Source organism: Acaromyces ingoldii (genome assembly GCF_003144295.1).
Source record: "Acaromyces ingoldii strain MCA 4198 unplaced genomic scaffold FA10scaffold_2, whole genome shotgun sequence".
Lineage (NCBI taxonomy): Eukaryota > Fungi > Basidiomycota > Exobasidiomycetes > Exobasidiales > Cryptobasidiaceae > Acaromyces > Acaromyces ingoldii.
This window is the reverse complement of record NW_020290248.1, coordinates 3442285-3462735: the sequence shown is the minus strand read 5'-3', so window position 1 is coordinate 3462735 and position 20451 is coordinate 3442285. Positions and strand designations below refer to the sequence as shown.

At 56.6% G+C, this 20451-nt stretch overlaps 11 protein-coding genes across 11 annotated transcripts; 6 read left to right on the top strand and 5 right to left on the bottom strand.

Moving 5' to 3' along the window:
- Positions 1-76: 76 nt before the first annotated feature.
- Positions 77-2511, bottom strand: FA10DRAFT_93602 (hypothetical protein). Its single transcript, XM_025525794.1, has 3 exons — positions 705-2511; positions 416-637; positions 77-346 (listed from the first exon to the last, which is right to left on the bottom strand). The coding sequence occupies exons 1-3, from the start codon at positions 2143-2145 to the stop codon at positions 159-161; spliced, it is 1851 nt and encodes a 616-aa protein (XP_025379682.1). The 5' UTR covers positions 2146-2511; the 3' UTR covers positions 77-158.
- FA10DRAFT_93369 (hypothetical protein) lies at positions 2287-3528 on the bottom strand. Its single transcript, XM_025525792.1, has 2 exons — positions 2947-3528; positions 2287-2890 (listed from the first exon to the last, which is right to left on the bottom strand). The coding sequence occupies exons 1-2, from the start codon at positions 3436-3438 to the stop codon at positions 2429-2431; spliced, it is 954 nt and encodes a 317-aa protein (XP_025379681.1). The 5' UTR covers positions 3439-3528; the 3' UTR covers positions 2287-2428.
- Positions 3529-3619: 91 nt separating this feature from the next.
- Positions 3620-4255, top strand: FA10DRAFT_285348 (hypothetical protein; the record flags this gene model as incomplete). Its single annotated transcript, XM_025523984.1, has 1 exon — positions 3620-4255. One exon carries the CDS (start codon positions 3620-3622, stop codon positions 4253-4255), a length of 636 nt encoding a protein of 211 aa, XP_025379680.1.
- An 80-nt stretch (positions 4256-4335) lies between these two features.
- On the top strand, positions 4336-5345 carry FA10DRAFT_285347 (hypothetical protein; the record flags this gene model as incomplete). The annotated part of the gene is made up of 3 exons (XM_025523983.1): positions 4336-4422; positions 4512-5031; positions 5086-5345. The coding sequence occupies 3 exons, from the start codon at positions 4336-4338 to the stop codon at positions 5343-5345; spliced, it is 867 nt and encodes a 288-aa protein (XP_025379679.1).
- An 84-nt stretch (positions 5346-5429) lies between these two features.
- On the bottom strand, positions 5430-7531 carry FA10DRAFT_266237 (hypothetical protein). Its single transcript, XM_025521416.1, has 2 exons — positions 6917-7531; positions 5430-6843 (listed from the first exon to the last, which is right to left on the bottom strand). The coding sequence occupies exons 1-2, from the start codon at positions 7139-7141 to the stop codon at positions 5467-5469; spliced, it is 1602 nt and encodes a 533-aa protein (XP_025379678.1). The 5' UTR covers positions 7142-7531; the 3' UTR covers positions 5430-5466.
- On the top strand, positions 7445-8580 carry FA10DRAFT_279007 (P-loop containing nucleoside triphosphate hydrolase protein; the record flags this gene model as incomplete). Its single annotated transcript, XM_025523510.1, has 4 exons — positions 7445-7553; positions 7637-7804; positions 7867-8225; positions 8260-8580. 4 exons carry the CDS (start codon positions 7445-7447, stop codon positions 8578-8580), a joined length of 957 nt encoding a protein of 318 aa, XP_025379677.1.
- A 4-nt stretch (positions 8581-8584) lies between these two features.
- On the bottom strand, positions 8585-9449 carry FA10DRAFT_266236 (hypothetical protein). Its single transcript, XM_025521415.1, has 4 exons — positions 9220-9449; positions 9005-9151; positions 8763-8946; positions 8585-8703 (listed from the first exon to the last, which is right to left on the bottom strand). Exons 1-4 carry the CDS (start codon positions 9391-9393, stop codon positions 8642-8644), a joined length of 567 nt encoding a protein of 188 aa, XP_025379676.1. The 5' UTR covers positions 9394-9449; the 3' UTR covers positions 8585-8641.
- A 100-nt stretch (positions 9450-9549) lies between these two features.
- Positions 9550-10488, top strand: FA10DRAFT_266235 (glucosamine 6-phosphate N-acetyltransferase). Its single transcript, XM_025521414.1, has 4 exons — positions 9550-9649; positions 9723-10095; positions 10174-10217; positions 10291-10488. The coding sequence occupies exons 1-4, from the start codon at positions 9557-9559 to the stop codon at positions 10318-10320; spliced, it is 540 nt and encodes a 179-aa protein (XP_025379675.1). The 5' UTR covers positions 9550-9556; the 3' UTR covers positions 10321-10488.
- On the bottom strand, positions 10447-13445 carry FA10DRAFT_93443 (hypothetical protein). The gene is made up of 2 exons (XM_025525793.1): positions 13100-13445; positions 10447-13000 (listed from the first exon to the last, which is right to left on the bottom strand). Coding segments are annotated over exons 1-2 (2253 nt in total). The 5' UTR covers positions 13101-13445; the 3' UTR covers positions 10447-10748.
- Positions 13446-14736: 1291 nt separating this feature from the next.
- FA10DRAFT_266232 (hypothetical protein) lies at positions 14737-15576 on the top strand. The gene is made up of 2 exons (XM_025521413.1): positions 14737-15029; positions 15111-15576. Exons 1-2 carry the CDS (start codon positions 14979-14981, stop codon positions 15315-15317), a joined length of 258 nt encoding a protein of 85 aa, XP_025379673.1. The 5' UTR covers positions 14737-14978; the 3' UTR covers positions 15318-15576.
- A 381-nt stretch (positions 15577-15957) lies between these two features.
- On the top strand, positions 15958-19429 carry FA10DRAFT_266231 (ubiquitin-activating enzyme E1). The gene is made up of 4 exons (XM_025521412.1): positions 15958-16102; positions 16162-16469; positions 16543-18560; positions 18622-19429. The coding sequence occupies exons 2-4, from the start codon at positions 16313-16315 to the stop codon at positions 19300-19302; spliced, it is 2856 nt and encodes a 951-aa protein (XP_025379672.1). The 5' UTR covers positions 15958-16102; positions 16162-16312; the 3' UTR covers positions 19303-19429.
- The last annotated feature ends 1022 nt before the right edge of the window (positions 19430-20451 follow it).

The window sequence follows — 20451 nt, the reverse complement described above, 5'->3', positions numbered from 1 at the left end:
TGAGCATTTGGAAACATAAAGTGCAGTCCTGTCAAGACGGAGAAACACACACATCGCCACGACACACAAGAGAGAGCTGGTAGTATTATTTCATAATTAGAAGAAGCGTTCTCTATCGCTTTGATGAGAAGAGTGTTCTGGGGGGATGAAGGGGGCGGCTAGTCGTCCGAGGGCTCGTCGAAGCACATGCCGGCCCGGAACACACACCAGTCAGGCTGGATGGGCGCAGCGCGAATGCCCATGGCGACGAGCCTGGCCCGGATCTCGTTGATGCGAGCGGTGGCCTCCTTGATGTTTCTGGGTCCTCTAACGCCGTTGATTTCTTTCTCGGCGCCTGTCCAGAACACTGGGAAGCAAGAGATTATTTATAAGTTCGCAAACTACTCTAAGTCCGCAGTCAGAGACAGAGACTCACCTTCAGCTCCAGCGGCTGCACGCGGCCACAAGAGACTCTCGAGATTGGTCTCATCAACCTGCTCTGCCCAGAGGGCAGACTCGCCGCCCATGATGCGGGCCTCAGAACCTGGGATGCCCTGTGTGCCGTTCAGAGGGTCGAAAGAGTATTGCTTTTGCCAGTCGACGTATGCGCACCAGCTGGTGGCCGCTGGTGTGACCGCGCTCCAAGCACCCATACCACCTGGTGGATAAAGCTTCTTGTCAGTTCCACTCATATCAACGGTTGAAGCTTACAGCAGGAGACGCACAATCGAGATAGAAAAAGTCGACGGGCGCATGCACCAGCCTGATGTTCTTGTTCTCGAGGAGCTTGTGCACGTTTTCGCTGCTCGTCCATGCTTCCACGAGGGTGCCCTCGACCAGGCCTTGGCCAGTCTCGGGGTAGTCGAGCACGGCTTCTTCCCACACCATGGGCACCTTCTTGTGCTTTTGCGAGAGGAATGCATGCGTAGTGTGGACAAAGGGTGCGAGCAGCTTGTCTGTGCCAGCCTTGTCTCCCTTTTGCAGGCCAAAGCACTGTGCTTGGATCTCGTCGTTGCCCGTCGACACGTATGGACCCGGGAATGCGGAGAGTGCATCGTCAAAAACGGCCTGCACAAAGGCCGCAGCCTCTTTCTTGCGAATGTCGAGGTGCCCGCTTGGTGGTTCCGCCGCCCAGTCTTCCCACGGTAGTTTGCTCTCGCAAGTGATCAGTCCACCCGGCATGTCTTTGACACCAGCGTTCATGTGGCCAGGCATGTCGATCTCGAGGATGACGTTGACGCCGCGCTCGGCGGCGTACCGAACAATGTCCTTGATTTGAGCTTTACTGTATGTCATTCCAGGACCGTAAGAACCCTTTGCGGCGAGAATGTCAAGGCCGTTGCCCTGGAGCTCCAAGGGCCAAGACTGAGCATCGGTCATGTGCCAATGGAGCTGGTTGAGCTTGAGAAGCTCCATGGCATCGATCTGCGACTTGAGGTGTCCAACAGGGATGAAGTGGCGTGCCGTGTCGAGCATGATGCCGCGGTACGGAAAGGCTGGCTTGTCTTCGATGCGCAGGGGCGTGTGCCAGACGTAATTGACCTTGCCGCTGCCGGGCAGGCGGTAGACCAGCTGGGTGAATGTAGACATGGCCCGCAGCGCACCGAGCGCCGTGTACGCATGCACGGTAGCGGTCTCGCCCTGTTCGGTGATCTCGAGCGTGTAGCGCTCATCGTGGTCCTCGAGGGGCGCAATGGCCTGCTGCATCAGATTGCCATGTGTACTCGTGCCTCGAAGAGCGCGGCGATGGGGGGCTTCGTGGCTAAGGGAAAAGGCCTGACCGCCTTGGAATGCAAAGGGCGACACACGTGGGTCATAGTGGATGTCGCTGCTTCTGCTACCAGCAAGCTCAGTACGTGTCTCGGTTGCGGTCCCGATGACAATGGACAGGCGCTGAAGCGGCCGGCTACCTTGAAGGGCTTCGGCACGACTGGCGCCGCGGTCCAGAACAAAGGCTTCGGTGGGGAGATCGTTGATGCGCGCGAGGAGGCGCTGAGACGCTGCGACGAGGGCCTCATCCTGGGCATACTTCTGCGGCTGAACATCCACGCTGAAGGACCTGGCGACGACGCGGCCTTGCTTGCCCCGGGTGAAGGACGTGGGATGGGGCCACAGGGCTGCGACCGACGAGGCCAAGGAGACGAGGGCGAGGAGATTGAGCTTCATCGTCACAGGCGGTGTTGATGATGGTGTCGGTGCAAGAAGGAGGAAGAGAAACTGGACCAGCCAGACGCAGTCGCGGGGCGGGACACGCCTCTGCGACGGAGCGGCGCGCGAGAGGGGAGGGGTGCGAGCGAGCTGTGCCCGAAAAGGAGCTCTAAATGACTTTTAGTGTGTCCGCCCGCCTCGCGGGTGGAGGTAGTAAGTAGTATAGTAGTGTATGTTTTACAGAAGAGTAGGCTGCTGCTAGCTGCAAGGGAGAAGAAGCAAAAGAAATGCGCTTCCATGGCTAGCGGGCCTTTCTTCGCGCGATGACGCTCCGGAGCGGTCGTCCATCTTCGGTGTGGTCAATCTGATCGCTGATGATGCTCCATTGCGCGGAGCTCAAATATTTGTCGATGAGCTCTTCGATCTCGCCTGGCTGCAATCTGGCTGGGATTGGCGGCGAGTCGTACTCGCAGCCCGCACCGTGGACGAAATGACTGAGGGCAAGGAGAGATCCATCGTGTGTCCACTCGTTGAGCCTGCGGAGAAGACTGCGGGGCAGGAAGCGAACAATGAGAATGATGTCCCACGTCTTGTGAGGGAGGGTGCCTTGGAAGACGTCCACGCTTCCCTCTGCCGTAGTCTGTCCCCAGACAATGGACTCGATCCGAGACGAGTGCGGCTGGTCCAGACGGAGGTCGCTGGCCAGCAGCCTGACTCTCCTGATCGTTGCTTCGAGGTTGTCGACTCCCGTTACTAGCCATCGCTTTTCACATCCTGTCAGCTCGAATAAGGAATGAGACAGGTGTCTTGGGTACTTACGACTTGAGAATATGTCGACCTCCGCGCGGCCCACGCCATGTCTCTTCCAGCACCACAGCCGAGGTCGAGCAGGGTTGCCTGCCCAGAGCTCCAGCGCTCTGCTGCCTCCTTCTCCCACAATGACATGGCTCTGTCTAAAATCGGTGACGGTGCAAAGAGGAGCCTCGTAGTGTCCTCCTCCCCTTGTCCGAGGATCAAGTGCAAAGACTGGGCATCACGCCAGAAAGTGGCATCGTCGTTGCTGACGACCACCTCGATATTCCACCTGCTAAGCGTCTCTGCAATCTCGCTCTTCTCTTCAGCCTTCGAGACAAGGACAACGAGAGGAAGAGAATTGGGCCCTGGAGGCGGTAGCCACGAGAATCGCTGGCTTAATCCAGCTCTTCCACCGACCACGAGGGCCCCCTTGACTCTCTGTCCCCCCGCCCCGCTTCGCACATCGACGACGCCAGCTTCAGCAGACGCTATCTTCTGAGCAGGGCCCTTATCCATCTGCGCCAGCCAGTCAGCCGGTCAGCTATCCTGTCAATCAGTCAGTGAGACAGACGCGTGTTGTTGGATCAGAGGAGGGAAAGTTCAAATGCGCATGAGGAGTCACCCAATCTTGGCTCGGCCATAGGACAATACAAACAACTCAGAGACCTCCTCTCTGGGCAAAAGAAATCACACAACAATGACGGCCACCCCAGCACACGGTAGCAAGACGCTTGTGACGAGACGGTTCCGGCTCGTCTACCCTCGTCTCGAGAACGACGAGCGCACGGTTGCGTCTTTCCACCGGCTCCTTACGCACCCCGACACGCTCCGCTACATTCCCGTCTTTTCGAGCAGCCTGACGCTCGACGAGACTCGAGCGATGGTGGCCTCGCACCGGACAGATACGACCCGGCTCGGCTTTGACATCTTTGACCAGGCCACCAACGAGTGGGTCGGCACCGTTGGCTTCACCCGCATGACAAAGACAAAGGCCGAGGCCGGCATCATGCTCGACCCGCAATCGAAGGCGAGCGGCATCGTGTCCGAGACGATGCTCTCGGTGCTCCAATTTGGCTTCGGACAAGAGGTGAACCATGACGAGGTCGGCTTCGCCACCTCGAGGCGCAATACAAAGATGCTGGGCTGGATTGAGCATGTTCTGCTGCTTCAGCCGATCCCAGATCACGATCTCACGGAACAGCAAGTGATCGACAGGGACTCGTGGGGCCAAGAAGACGCACTCGTCTATTTCACGATGAGCAGAAAGCAGTGGGAGCAAGTGACTGGTCCTGCCCTGAAGGCCAGGGTTGAGGGAGCCCAATGTATCAAATAAGGAAAATAAAAAGTAAGACGCGCCGCGGCCAGGCAGGCGCTCAAGCTCGTTCGTCTCACACACCACCAAGTCGGCCGGCCATGGCGACGATCCACAGCCAGCCCGCCAACACGGGCGCAGGCAGATACCGAGCGACCAAGATAGACAGCTTCCTCAGTGCTCTGCGAGTGCGTGCCTTTCTTAGATTTCACTCTTGTGCTCTCTGTTCTGTTAGAAGAAAAGCTGACCATTGAGCAATGATGCCTGTCGTGCGCAGTCGGAGAGGAGCCCCGTCTCGCTCGACGACTTTGCCATTCGTCACAGCCTCGAGGCGATTCTCTCGGATCCAGAGTTGCAGGACATCCTCAAAGCGCACGACCGGGTCATCTACAACGACAGAAACAAGACGTGGGCCTGGCGGCCAGACTACAACGTCAGGACACCCGCCGATGTGCTCAAGCTCATCGAGGGCAGGTTCAAAGACAGCGTGCCGCCACTTGTCGCTGGCTTCCGGCTGAGCGAGCTCCGCGAGAGCTATCCGCAAGTGCGAGAGGTGGTCGAGGCCAACTCGAAGAGACCTGCTCCCGAGACGAGGAGGGTCAGCGATGAGGATGGACGGCGCGGAGAGGAGGACAGGGACGAGGACGAGGAAGTGAGCAGGGAAGAGCAAAAGAAGCTGCTGCTCCTCACAAACCCAGCAAAAGAGAATTCGATCAAGCTCGTTTTTTGGAACGAGGCAAGCTCGAGCGAATTTCTCGAAGCAAATGGGGGCAGGCGCATCGAGTCTGTCGACGAGGGTGAGTGTGCCAGGTACCGCCGTTCTAGGCCTGAGGCTGACGCCAGTCCGACAGAGTTTCGCGAGCTGTGGCACTCGCTGCCCGTGCCTGAGCCTGTCGACATGTACAAGTACCTGGCCGAAAAGGGTTTGAGTGCAGCCCAGGCAGCCCAGTCGGCAAGCCAGCAAGCAGCTGCCAATGCGTCTGCGATGGCTGCACGGGGTAGGGGCAGAGGACGGGGAAGCTCGAGGGGCAGTGGGAGGGGGAGAAAGGTCAGGATACAAAACACCCACATCGAAGGCATCGATATCAGCAGGAACTACCAGCAGCCGTGATTTCAGTCGCTGTCTCTTCATCATACTACCATTTGTACTGTACCACACCAATAGCAAAGCTTCATTTTTCACCCGCAACATGCAGACCGGCCAATTGTCCATATATCGAGCAAGAGATATACTATCTGTCTACAATGCCCTGCACCCGTTTCTCCTCGTTCGACCATAGCTGCAAAGCCGGTTCACCCGGCAAGAAGCTTCGAGGCAGGGGTGGTCGGATGACCTTGCCTTCCCTGTGCAATTCGCCGGGAAAGACCGAGAGATTGCTAGGAGAGGCTTGCGTAGGAGAGGCCGAGGATAGGGGTGCAACGACGGCCCAAGTTATAGTCTCTGCAACCCTCTTTGGGGACTTGCAGAGGAACCAAGCGAGCGGGAAGAGGAGCACAAAGAGGAAGTAGCGTATGGTGTCGAGCACCAACACGAGCGGATTTCTACCCTTCGGTCTCGGCGGCGCTGGTAGGATCGTCTTCTTGGCAACTTGCCCCTTCTTCCCCGACTTGGGTACCACTGCTGCCTCTTCTTCCTCAGCTTCTGTCGGCAAAGATCGACGAGGCGGCAACAGGTACTCGAGCACATCTCTGCTCCGCTCAAAGCCAGCGCATACATTGACGACGTTCACGTTGGCCCTCTTCGTCGTTGCTGGGGAGCTCGTCGTCTTCTCCGCCACGTCTTCCACCTCGATCCCTGGCAACTTTGTCCTGGGTCGCGGATCAGCCTCGGTGAGGAGCTGGATCCTTCTCTGGAGCTCTCTGCTGAGGGAGAACCAGAGCAGCGAGGCAGTCCCGTCGATGCGCCAGGGCGAATAGCGGGGAAAGAGGGCGCGTGAAGATTCCTCGCTCCAGTCGAGATCGAGCCTGTCCGGCTGCCGTGCTGGGTCTACGGCAGCGGCGTACCAGGGCGACATGAGCGAGACGATGCGGACATCTCGGTGCGGAGGGAGGAGGAGCAGGGAGGGGAGGATGGAGTTGACGAGATGGAAACGACCGAGGATTTCGGCGTGGTTCACCTCCAGAGTTTGTTCTTTGCCCTTGCCACGCTTCGCTGAGGCTGAAGAAGAGACCTTCCGCGGAGCGTCTGACTGGCCAATCCTGTACCTCGTCGGCATGTACGCCTCGTCGACCGGTAGAAAGACGATGGCCTCGACCCTCCTCGGCGTGGGACCGCCAGAAGGTGCGCCGTCGTCAGCGCCCGGAGAAGACGAAGAAGGAGCACCGCCGGCAGTCGTTCCGGCAAAGCTTGCAGGCCCTGCACCTACGCCGCCAGCCTGCCCGCCGGAGCCTTCGCCCTTGTTCCACTGTTCGGCAAAGCGAGTGACGCTGTCGAGGTCCGTGATGTCGCACTCCTCGGCGTAGATCAACGCATTCGACGTGCCCTCTCGGAGCAGGTGGACGAGCTGGAGAACGCGCGATGACTGCAGCGTGGGCGTCAAGAGGATCAGCTGAGCACCCAGGGCTGAGAGCTGGGTGCAGACGACGAGGCCCTGGGGAGTGAAACCGCCCTGTGCGCGTAGACCTGCGTCAGCGCTCGTTCCACCATTGTCTTTTTTCAAATCAGAAGAAGAAGGGACCCACCACCACAAGGACGACACTGCCGTGCATGTCTCTTGGCTGTATCTTGGCGCGAAGATCGTCCTGGCGTGAGCTTGCCTCCGAAGCAATCTCAAGGCGCGCGAGCAGATCGACGCCCATCGCCCACTGCTTGATGGCGATGAGAGCCACGATACCCGCCACGTAGACGGCCAGGTTGTCGAGGGTGACGACGCCGGACAGCGCCGATGCAAAGAGATGGATCGGCATCCTGGGCTGCCTCCTCTCCTCTGTCCGACGGTGTTGGTGAACAGGAGCAGCGCGCGCGCGCGCTCAGACGTCAAGTTTAATTTTTTTTCTCTCTCTCCTTGGCCTTCGCTCTCCACTTCTTCTCTTGCAGACCCTCCTTCGTTGCGCTTGCATGACCTATCTTGGACCATGTTGCGGGCTCTGACACTGCTGCCGACACGGTGGCCAACCGGCCCGTGTCGTGGCATCTCCACCACGGCCATATGTCTGGGCCACGAGAATCCCCTAGGTCTGCCGCGCAACAACCAGCGAGCGGCGCCGAGCATGGCCCGTCGCTCCTCGGGCCCTCCTCAACCCCGGCCGATTCCGCACGTCAAGAGGGTCCTGGCCGTGTCGAGCGCAAAGGGCGGCGTGGGAAAGAGCACTGTTGCTGGTGAGAGTCCTGTTTTGATTCTTCCCTCTTCGATACTTTGCTGGTCGTAAGCGCTCACTGGTCATTGTCGTCGGACGTGACAGCCAACCTGGCCCTCGCCTTGTCCATGCAGCAAGTCCCCGTCGAAGGAATCTCGGGCTCGAACACGACGCGAGCACCGCGCGTCGGCCTGCTGGACCTCGACATCTTTGGGCCCAGCGTGCCGATCCTGATGGGTCTCCAGGGCGTGGGCGAACCGGAGCTGAGCGAGAGTGAGTTGGACGTCTCGAAATGCATGTACAGAGGTGCTGAAACGGGTGACTCTCCACTTCAGCGGGTGCACTGCTACCCTTGACCAACCACGGCGTGCCGTGCATGTCGATGGGCTTCCTCCTGCCAGACGCGAGCGAGGGAGCCTCGCCCGTCGTCTGGCGAGGTCTCATGGTCATGAAGGCCGTCCAGCAGCTCCTCTTCGATGTCGACTGGCGTGGCGTGGACGGCCATGCTCGAAGTGCAGGCCAAGAAACAGCCGGAGACGGACTCGATTGCCTCGTCATCGACATGCCTCCGGGTACGGGCGATGTCGCTCTCAGCTTGACCCAGCTCGTAAAGGTCGACGGCGCCGTCGTTGTCAGCACGCCCCAAGAGGTGGCCCTGGCGGACGCGAGAAAGGGCGTGGCCATGTTCGACAAGGTCAATGTACCGGTGAGTTGATATCGTTCATCAGATAACAAGCGGAAGACAAGGAGAAAGGAAAGGCGCAGCCACGGCTGATGCAAAAAGAGGCGCGCAGATCTCCGGCCTGGTCCTCAACATGGCCCACTTCACTGCGCCCGACACGGGCAAACACTACCCGCTCTTCGGCCCGCCCGAGGCCTTTGATACATTTGCCAAGTCAGCCAATGCGCCGATCCTGGCCAGGTTACCCCTCGAAGCCTCAATCAGCGCCGGCGGGGATGCGGGCCAGCCCATTGTGCTCAAGCGGGAAACCGAGTCTAGCGCCTCCTTTCAGCAAATGGCCGCAAAGCTCTGGCCGACACTCAAGTAGAGCCCCCGTCTGGTCTCGCTCATCGATATAGTAGCCACTCTGTATTCTATAATAACAGACATTACGCCACAGCGGCTCTTGGCCGTTGCTGCAGCCAATTCAAGCTCGTGTCCTGCAGATGATCTGAGATGACTCGCGTCAGGAGGGCACAGGCCGCCAATGTAGAGAGACACGCAACCCACCATCAAAGTCCACGATGTGCTCCCACGTCCCCTTTGCCACCTCCGACTTGACTCGCTCGATGCTCGCTTGTCCATCGGCGAGCGCGACGTCGGCGACTGGCACGCTCCTGACCTGTCCGGATGCCGAGACGCTGAACGGTTGGAGCGCATGGGCTGTCGTCGAAGCCAGCAGCGCATTGTTGACCTGCATTCATTGTCAGCGGTAAGCATGCGCATAGGGCAGGAAAAGAAGAGTCGCTCACCTGGAGAAGCACAGCGTCGGTGCTCAGCTTCCTTGCAACGACCTGTGCCAGCTTGACGGCGGATGGCGCCGCGCTCGTCTCGATCGCGGACGCCGGCGCGTGGTAGACGCCCACAATCTTTTCTGTGGAACTAAGCGATGCCTCGACCTGATCCAGCGGTGTTAGTAGTGATGCTACATGAAGGCTAGTACCCGTGTATATGTCTGTGGACTGACCAGGGAGGAGGCTACCTCAGTCATGGGCGCGAGATCCGTCCAGTTGTGAACAAGGGGTACGACACGCTCGACCGACTGCGTCGAACCGCCCACGAGGAGGCCCGTCACGCTCGATGCCGGGTGCTTGGCTGCATGCAGAATCGCAGTCGTGTATGCTTCGTCGCTCAACTTCATGTTGGGTAGCAGCAGCAGCAGGAGCGGCGGGCGTCTTCGTCGTGGTCGTCGTGGAGCGAAGAAGGTGGTGATGAATTTAAAGTTTCCACGTGTGGACCGATGCCCTGGGGCCCGTGCGTCTGAGCGAGAGAGCGGCTTCCTAGGCCCATCGAAAAACACCACCATGTCGAAGCTGACACCAGACTCGGAGCTCGAGCTGCTGTTCGACGCAAAGCTCATCCCAGATGAGGTCAAAAACGTCGGCGACGGTCTTCATGTGAGTAAGTCTGCAACTTTTGTCAGAAGCACAATCAGTCAGACTGCAACGGTGGAAAAACACACTACTTCAGCTGAGGCCGCTCTCGTCGACCGACTATGACCGTGGCCATCTGCGCGTGCTCGAGGCCCTGACCAAGGTCCCAGACCCGGGTCGAGATGCCTGGCTGCGTCAATTTCAGCTGATGCAGCAGTCGAAGCCTGCCGCGTACTACACGCTGGCAATTCTCGACGCCGCAACGGACGAGATCGTCGCCGTGGGCTCCCTCTTTATCGAGTACAAGTTCATTCGTGGGCTCGGCGCATGCGGACACATTGAGGACATTGCCGTGGACCCCAAGACGCAGGGAAAGGGGCTAGGGAAGAAACTTATTCGCGCCCTCACCGGACTCAGCGAGGCATTGGGCACCTACAAGGTTATTCTCGACTGCAGCGAGGACAACAAGCGTGGGTGTCCTCTCCTCTCCCTCCTCTCTCTTCTTTCAAGCAGTGGCTGATGCAAAGATACGTGCCTGTCCACGGCAGCCTTCTACGAAAAATGCGAGTACAAGCTCGTCGGCGTCCAGATGGTGAGCTTGAGCAACAGCCTTTATTACATGCGGAGAACACTGAGTGGACCGTTCTCCTTCGTTCTTTACCTAGGCAAAGTACGCGGCCCACGTTCAAAAGTAGTTGCGCGCAGATAGGCCACACCTACTCGATTCGACTAGATCAGATGCACTCACTTAGCTCAAGGAAAGAGCTGTGGCAAAGTATCAAGGAGGCAAATCCAAGGAATCATTAATAGGATTGACTAAGGAGAGAGAAGAGAGATCACATGTGTGCCCGGTGGTGGTGGTAACAAATAACAGAAGCCTTGAGATGATGGGTGAGAGGAGAAAAGTGGCAAAAGGCTTGAACGAGCGCGCAAGTGTTGTTTGTGTATGTGAGTGTGTGAGTGTGAGAGTGTGCGTGTATGCATGTGTGCGTGTGTTGTGAGTAGGTCTCGGCGCATTGTCGGTGAAAGATGCTACAGGAGAGATCGAGAGAAGGAACTGAGAAGATCGAGAGAAGAAAGGGATCCAGAACGTGAATTAGATGGAGGAAAGAGACATGATTAATCACGGCGACTCGTCGTCATGGTGCTGCTGCCGGTGGTGCAGATGGTGGTGGTGGTGGTTGTGGTGATGATGGGGAGGCGGGCTGACAGATGGTCTCAACATCATCCTCTCTTGGTCGCCCGACGCGTTACTGCCCGAGGTGCCCGCCGCGGCGCCCATGGCAAAGGTGCCCGAGCCCTGGGGCACGAGAATCCTCCTCCGGGCGTTGATGAACCAATTGGAGACCTGACTGATGCTCAGGCCCGTCATGGAGCAAAGCCGCCGTTTTTCGTCTTCCGTCGGGTAAGGGTGGCTCGCGTGCTCCAGCAGCCAGCTCTTGAGCAGATCCGTCACCGGCTTGGGAAGCTTGCCTCGCCTTCGAGGGATGGCGACGGGAGAGCCAGGTGCGGCACCGGAGGGAGTATTGGCAGCTACCGGTGTCGTCGCTGCCTCGTCCCGAGAGGCAGTCGAGGCCGACGGCGGAGGTGCTGCGCTCGAGCGAGGACCAGAACTATGGTAGGGGTGGTGGCGCGACGAGGTCGGCGCTTCGCCAACGAGGCTGCTGCGCCGTGAGTCGTAGTCGTAAACTTCGTCTCCGCGAAGACCATGTCCCCCTCCACCGTACGAGGCCGAACGGACGGGTGCATGTCCCATGTCCGCGTCGCCAGTCGTTCCTTCGTTCGGCGCGCCGGTAGCAGCGGCGGCTGCAGCAGCCGCTGCAGCCGTGCCTGCAGGCGCAGAAGGATAGAACGCTGCGGAATAGGAGCGAGAGGTGAAGGGCAACGAGGCTCGATCTCGGTAGCCCTCACCGGTGGCCATGGTAGCGTAAGAGCGTGGATCGGAGCTGTACGATGGCGCTGGCCTCGGATAGAAGCTCGACTCGTCGCGAGGCTCAAAGCGCGAAGCCGGCGTCGCCGTCGAAGCGTTGGAGAACGACGACGAATTGGAGCTGCGACCCTGATGGCCGTCATGGGAGTAGAGGGACGAGTCCGAGGTACGTGAGGGCGGGTACATCTCCGAGTCAGACACCTTGCGCCGCCGCTGCGGTGGAGCTGGGCTCAACTGGCGACTCGAGTGTCTACGCTCCTCCTCCTCGTCGCGGTGGAGAGTGGGGTGGAAGTGCATGGAAGACGATGGACGGACCAGGCCAGAGACGGCCGGCAACGATGGCGGTTGCGGCGATGATCTCTTACGAGCAGAAGAGTCGAAGAAAAAGGACGAGGGCGAAGAGGACGAAGAGGACGAGGAGGAAGAGAGATGAAAGGGACCTGGACGAAACGAGGGCACTTCTTCGAATTCGAATCGTGACCGTCGGCCGAGGAGGCTGGGAGGGTGCTGTTGGAGATGGTGATGATGTTGGAGGTGGTGGTGAGGACGCTGGTGATAGAAGTCATCGTCGTCAACGAGCGATCTGGGCGACGGAAGCGTCGGTGTGGGCACGCCATCGTCGGCGGCCGACCTAGGAGATCTGTGCATGTTGCTGCTGGTACTGCCAGCAAGCGAACGGCCAAATGTTGATGTTCGAGGCGACGAGGAGCCCGGCTGGCGCGAATGGGGCACATCGAGGAGAGGATGGGCCGAATAGCGCCTGGTAACGCCCTCCTCGAAGCCAGCCCTTTTTGGGGGCCACCAGGGCGTGTTGATCTGCTCGTCCAAGTGGGCGATGCTGGGTAGGCGTTCGGTGCTTCGACTGTCGCCGCCACCAAGGCCGCCAACGCCGCCGCTGGCAATGGCCGAATTGGCGTGAATGTTCTTCGGTGAGTCAGAGGTGCGACGAGGAGACTCGAGCTCGTCTTCTTCCTCCTTGTCTACGGGACCCGGCTTTGGAGACCAATGTTGCCGCTGCTGTGCCTGCTGCTGTTGCACCCGCTCCTCCTCTTCTGCTCTTTTATACATTTTTGACGACGAAGAAAGAGGGGACGCTGGAAAACGCGGGTAGGGTGCCGACGACGAGGAAGACGAAGGCGAAGTGGCAGCGGCGGTGGCGGCAGCGGCGACGGCTCTTGCAGACACGGCAGTTGTTGATTGCTGACCGCAGCCGATCGAAGTTGGTCCAGAGGACGAGGAAGACACTTCTTTTTCTGGCCAGCCCTGACGAACTCCACCAGCACCAGCAGCGGCTCCCTGGACCGTGGCAGTGGTCATGCTTCTCGGCTTGGCGACAAAAGCCGATTGTGCAAAGAACGGTGGCTCAGCGGCAGAATCCAAGAGGTGCTGACTACCGCGAAGAAACGATGTGTGAGGATGCTGTAGCGAGAACGAGCGAGGAATCACTCGATTCAAGTCAGCCGCGAGTCCCCTCCTTCTTTACCTCGTTGGCCTCCGCCCAGCTTTGGCCGACGATCGCCGAATTTCTTTAAAAATTTACTCACTAGAGACAAAACGTCAGTGTTTGGCTGCCTCATTGGGTTGAGGTCCTCTGTGCTATCCTCGGCTCTCTCCAGCTGGGTAAGATATGTCCAAGCGCCCGTGCGGCTCGCCGATGTGGCGAGTCGAGGCGAGCGAGGATTGGTGGGGATATGTGAGGTGGCGGGAAAAGCTTTGTTCACAGTTGTGGTTGTGATGGATAGGAAAGGAAAAAGTGGACCAAGGTGGCGAGGGGAGCCGAAATAGACAAAGGGAGGAATTGGAAGGAGGGAAGGAGCTACTTGACAGTTTCCCTTCGCGGAACAAAACGCCGGGCGGGGTTTGCGTAGCGTTCGCGTTATGACTGACAGACAAGAGAAGGGTAAAAGCCCTGACGTTCGGAGGAGAGAGCGAAAGCCAGAAGCAGGAGAGATAGGAAATATGAGGAGAGGAGAGGAGAGGATGAGGGAGAGGGCGAGGGAGAGGAGGAGAGGAAGAGAGTGTGTGCGCGCGAAAGAGAGACAGCTGGAGAGGGTCAGCAACTTTGCTTTAATTTTCCTGTGCCGACGGCGAGCGCATCAACTAAGCGAGATGGGATGCCAAGAGACCCACCGACTGCACCGACTTGTGACTACTTAGTGGACCCCCGGACTTAGATCGCTTCGCTGCTCGCGCCGCGCTCCGAAGCCTCCGTCACAATATTGCACTTGATACGTCGCCGCGGAGGAACTTGACAGTCGCTTGTCTTTCCTTCGATCTCTGACCTAAATACGAGCGTTGAATTGAATTATTGGATCGTCTCAGCGCGCACAGACGAATCGTTGTTCGGCTCAAGGTCGCGTACGGTTTTTCCTCCTTTGTTCCTGACGTGCCGAAAGAAGCAAGAGCGAAACAAAGGAGAAAGGCGATAAGAATGCTTCAAGGCCAAGACACGAAAGCTCAGACGGGATTCAAGGGCCCCGTGTACTTGCTTGGCGCTTTGCGTTCACGGATTCGTTGGGGAGGGCCTTTGCCTCGATTGTTTTTTGACAGACGGGAAAAGGACCTTAACCGGAATTCATGAAAAGGAAATGCAGGCAGGGTGCGACAAGAAGCGTACACGTACATATCATCCCATCGGAAGTGGAGCCGGACCGTCTTAGGGCAACAGATCTGAGCGGGAAGATGGAAGACAACAATTTTAATTCTTGTATAATTGCAAATTGGAGCTGCAGCGCGAGCAAGGACCGCGGACACGACCGCAAGGTACAACTTCCTCATCTGGACAGCCCCTGCTATTGAGCGCAGGGGCTGCCGAAAAAGCAGCGAGGCCTGTACGAAACGTACAGATATGTCGTCGTCGGAGTAGCCGTATTCATCCTGAATATATTCGATAACCGCATGACATGGCAGGAATTGGCGAATCAGAAGGCCAGGCCACACGGTGCGGTAAGACACGAATTAAATTTACGCAGCAAGAGTGGCGGAGAGAGCGGCGACGGGGGGAATCTATTACTTGGGGTCGCAACCAATACGTTCTCAATAATAGTCTATTTCATTTTTCTGGACATGATACCAGCTAGACCGCTCGGCTTGGCTCTGTCCGTCTTCTGATCAAGAAAATTAATCGAGAGAGAAAAGGAAACATCCGCCACCTTTGTCGTACTGCTATTAATGTGGAGCGGTCTTGAAGGGCCGAAGCGCGTCGCGGGCAAAAGAATAGCTGGCCGCTTGCCAAGTCGCTCTAGCCGCCGTATTATTCTTGTGGTACGTGGAGATTGTCGATTCGCCGTCGTGCAAACCCCGATGACATGCGCGCGACATCGGAAGACCAGCTGCTCCACCCTCTTCTACAATTAAACTATATTAGCAACGGAGTAGGGGCTAGTGCAGCATAGCAGCGTAGCCAATTTTAGAGCCGACATCATGCCATCGTCGTTATCACACGTCAGCTGGCAAGCAAGTAAAACGTCCGACGTATGTAACGTAGCTTTTTAGTGCTTTTTTGGCATGACGGCTGGTTGACACAAATACGATTGTGCTTCGCCGTGGGAGCAGACCGCTCATGTCTTGCCGTGGCTGCCCGATTTTAGTCGGATAAAAGCTGGATGTCGAGACCGCTTTGCTTGCGATGATTTCATGCGCAATCCGCGGACAGGACTACCCACGATCGGACACGGGAAAGAGAGTGTATCGGAGATGCGAATTCCGGCAGTTTCAGTCATCGGTCTCCCAGCTAGCTTCACGACACCACCATCACACTAGCCCGCTGTAGTGTGTCGTATACTCTTCTCATAACAATTATCTCTGCTTTCGCTACTCCTGTTCTGCTGCTATTCTTGTTCCGTGACGCACCTCACAATGCCGATGTCGTAACGACAGGTGTCATTCGCATTCATCAAATGATGCGGGAGATGCTTCCCGTGAACGATTGAGCCTATCTAAATGTCGGGTCATCTCTTCGGGCAAAGCCCGAACTCAGCCGAAACATATGTTCAGGAATTTGTCATTCAATAAATTCAAGTGATTTCCTCGAAGCGGAAAGAGAGTAATTCAAAGCTAGCGCACCTTTCGGCACTTAGCACTACTTGGCTGGAGGCTCCAGACGTAGCGTACAGTACATCTGCACGGGTCCGCTATCTGTTCTAGGGAATAATATATATTCAGCACTGATAGATGACACATGACATGATTAATCAACTCAGTCTAGCCGGCGGTACGAAATATTGTATCATTATTTGTCCAAGCGACCAGGAGGTAAAAATTCAAAGCTAGCTCTAGCAACATCGCGGCGGCATTGTAGCGAGCGCTTTGCTTGATGCGTTTGCGACGTTGATGAGTTAGATGGATCTAATATAGCGCAAGAAAGTAAGGTCGGACAGGCTCGACCCACCTACGGCCGTAGTGTCAATGTCCTGCATGCTTGGTGAGCAGCTTCGCATGGTTATGACGGCGAGACCTTCACCTGCTGGATGCCGGTTGCTAGGAGATCAGATCGGAAAGAATCCTCACGATTCAGTTGGGATCCCTTTTCTCGGAAATTGGTCTGAGTTGAGTGTCCTGAAGAAAATTGGTCTGACAGAACCTGACATTTTCATAACTTTGTCAGTGACGATTAGTTGTCATCAGCACAATCACGTGGCTTGCTCTCGACCGAACGACCGTGCGCACGTCAGTCGCCACATGGACGGATTTAGCGATTACCACCGCGGTGACGACGTCGACGACGACGACGACAGAGAAAAAGAGCTGCGCACAAGATGCAGACAACGACGAGCGACATGAAGGTTGATCAAGACCATATTGACGAAGGCCTTTACAGCCGGCAGCTCTATGTTCTTGGGCATGATGCTATGAAGCGCATGGCTGTCAGCAATGTCCTCGTCGTAGGGATGCGAGGCTTGGGCGTCGAGATTGGTACGTTGATTGCGACTTTTTCGAAGGATTTGGGGTGCTGGTATTAATCTATCTTCGTCCTCCCTGAATACAGCAAAGAATATCTGCCTCGCTGGTGTCAAGTCAGTCACCATCTACGATCCTGCACCTGTCGAGGTCGGCGACCTTGGCACACAGTTCTTTCTGCGCCCTGAGGATGTCGGGCCCAAACTTTCTAGAGCCCAAGCAACGGCTCCAAGGCTCGCCGAACTCAACACATACGTTCCTGTCCGAGTTCTAGAAGAGCAAGAGCTGTCGAGGGATGTGTTGAGCAGGTTTCAAGTTGTCGTCGCCACAAACCTCCCCTTGTCCAAGCAACTCGAGATCAACGCCTTTACGCACGGCTCGGGTACACATTTCATCACTGCCGATGTTCGGGGTCTGTTTGGCAGTGTCTTTACAGACTTTGGGCCAAAGTTTCTGTGCAACGATCCGACCGGCGAGCAGCCTCTGACGGGCATGATTGTTTCTGTCGACCAGGACAAGGAAGGCATCGTGACGACTCTCGACGAGACGAGGCATGGACTGGAGGACGGAGACTATGTAACGTTTTCCGAAGTGCAGGGAATGGAAGAGCTCAACGGCTGCGAGCCAAAGAAGGTCATGGTCAAGGGTCCCTATACGTTTTCTGTTGGCGACACAACCGGTCTTTCGCCCTACAAGAGAGGAGGAATTTTCACACAGGTCAAAATGCCCAAGACGATCGAGTTCAAGTCCTTGGCTGAAAGCATCAAAGCGCCCACGCTTCTCGAGAGCGATTTTGCCAAACTTGACCGACCTCCCACGCTGCACGCCGCCTGGCAAGGTCTGTCCGCCTTTTGGGAAAAGAACGGGCGACTTCCCAAGCCGCGGAACAACGATGATGCAAATGCGGTTCTCGACTTGACAAGGGAGATCTTCAAACAATCTGGTGGTAGTGATGGCGAGCTCGCTGAAAAGGTTGTCAAGGAACTAGCCTACCAGGCCACAGGCGATCTTTCGCCCATGGTCGCATTCATTGGTGGTTTTGTCGCGCAAGAGGCACTCAAAGCTTGCAGTGGCAAATTTCATCCTCTGGTGCAGCATCTTTACGTCGATTCGCTCGAGTCATTACCGACCAAGATTGCAGACGTACCCGAGGAAGACTTTGCTCCGACCGGAAGCCGGTACGATGGCCAGATTGCTGTCTTCGGCAAAGCGTTCCAGGAAAGGATTACAAATGCTCGACAGTTCCTCGTTGGGTCTGGCGCCATTGGATGTGAAATGCTCAAGAATTGGAGCATGATGGGTCTGGCTAGTGGGCCCGAAGGCGCCATCCACGTCACAGACATGGACACAATCGAAAAGTCAAACCTCAACCGACAATTCCTTTTCAGAACCAAGGACGTAGGCCACTTCAAGGCCGACACGGCCGCTGCCGCCGTCGCAGAGATGAACCCGGACCTCAAATCAAAGATCAAGAGTCACCAAAACCGTGTTGGCCCTGAGACGGAGGACGTGTACGGCGACGACTTCTTCGAGTCCCTCACCGGCGTCACGAATGCCCTCGACAATGTTCAAGCAAGGCAGTACATGGACAGGCGCTGTGTCTACTACCAAAAGCCTCTGCTTGAGTCAGGAACGCTGGGCACAAAGGCCAACACGCAGGTCGTCATTCCTCACCTGACAGAGTCCTACTCTTCGTCGCAAGATCCGCCAGAAAAGTCGATTCCAGTGTGCACACTCAAGAATTTCCCAAATCAGATTGAGCACACGATCCAGTGGGGCCGCGAGCAGTTTGACGAGTACTTTGTCAAGCCGCTCGAAAACGTCAATCAGTACCTCACGCAGCCGGACTACATTGAGGCGACCATCAAGGGTGGCGGTGGCCACAAGGAGCAGCTTGAGCAGATCAAGGAGTACCTTGTCGACCAGCGGCCAATCAGCTTTGACGCCTGTATCGCCTGGGCTCGGCTTAAATTTGAGGAAAATTACAACAACAACATTCGCCAGCTTCTTTTCTCCCTCCCCGAAGATGCCGTCACTTCGAGCGGTCAACCTTTCTGGTCAGGCCCCAAGCGGGCTCCCAAGGCTCTCACGTTCGACCCCAAAGACGTGAGTGAACCTATCCTTTGGTGCCACTTCCTTTCTTTGACCTTACCTCTACCCTCTCCAGCCGAATCATCTTGGCTATGTGATTGCCGCGGCGAACTTGCATGCTGAGAATTACGGCCTCAAAGGTCATGCGGATGCCTCGACGTTCGAGAAGACTCTCGCCAACGTCATCGTGCCCGAATTCGTTCCGAAGAGCAACGTCAAGATCCAGGTCAACGAGAATGAACCGCCGCCCGCGGCCAACAATGATTCAGGCGATGGTTCCGACGTTACGGATCTTGCTTCGAGCCTGCCGCCAGCTTCCAGCTTTGCTGGCCTGCGTCTTAGCCCTCTGGACTTTGAGAAGGACGATGACTCCAACTTTCACATTGACTACATTACTGCGGCCTCGAACTTGAGGGCAATCAACTATGGCATCCAGCCTGCGGATCGCCACAAGACCAAGGGCATCGCGGGCAAGATCATTCCGGCCATCGCCACGACGACGGCCATGGCCACCGGTCTTGTCTGCCTGGAGCTGTACAAGATCATCGACGCAAAGGACGACATTGAGCAGTACAAAAACTCGTTTTTGAACCTCGCCCTTCCGTTTATGGCCTTTTCTGAGCCTATTGCAGCGGCCAAGACAAAGTACCAGAGCCCCAACGGTGAAGTTGTCTGGACCCTGTGGTCACGGTGCGTAGATTGCCCCATACAACACACCGCTTTTTCTTGGCTCACCTCCTCTACTCTGCAGATTTGACGTGCCTGGAAACCCAACGTTGCAAGCTCTGATCGACTACTTTTCCAAGGAGCACGGCCTCGAGGTCACGATGCTTTCGTCTGGCGTTTCCATGCTGTATTCTGGCTTTGGACTGGCTGCTAAGAAGAGGGAAGAACGGCTGAAAATGAGGATCACTGAACTCATTGAGTCCATCACCAAGAAGCCAATTGCTACCGTGAGTTGTGCGATGCGATGCTGTTCGCTTGTGACAACAATCAGCTGATTCTCTCTCGGATGCTGAAGCACGTCAACCACGTCATCCTCGAGGGCCTCTTTGACTCGATCGAGAGCGGAGATGTAAGTCTTGCTCGTGGCAGCTCTGCTTATCTCTTTTACTTGTCGACTGACTCTGAACCTTGATCCTCGTCAGGATGTCGAGGCTCCTTACATTCGAGTGGCGGTCAAGTGACGATGTCGTTTAGACGGTCTAGAATCAATGCAATGACTTTTGAAAAAGATCGAGCAGGAATACTGTGGCCCTGTTCCTGAGAAAAAAATTGTCGGAGCCGGTGTGATACTTTGCTCTTACGGGACACTACGGGGACACGTTGACGAGCCAGTACGGTCACCAGTGATGAAAATCGTAAGATTTCTGGTTCACCAGCAGACTTGCGAGTCCGTGCACACATGAGATGAAGCTCCGACAGGAACGCTGGATGGCGCAGCTGGATTTAATTCCCCGCAGATCCCGTTCTCTGCTTGGGCTGCCCGGAATTTCGGAGACCCTTAAATCTCCGTCGATGTCAACAAGCAGAAGGCCAAGGACCGGCGAGCGGGAGGACCTGCTGCTAGCTTCGTTCATGGTCAGCTACTAATCACTCCTCCGGTGCTTGATCGGACAGACATGGTGTTCTTTTTACCTTTTCCCAAGCTTACTGCAATGTGAGCTTCGGAACATTTGTCATCCTCGTGACATTTTTTTTGTTTTGCGACGAACAGCAAGCGATTTAGGTACGAAGAATGGACGCGAGTGGCCCGATGTCTTAACTCCAGCAGATCGAACCGCGGATCTCTCCATTGGCTATGAGACTGAAGAGAGGTGAAACGAAGTACCTGAGGCGGTGTCAATTGGGAACATGTACTACTGTTTCGAGGTCACAGACGGCCAACCGAAATAGGCCAGTGACA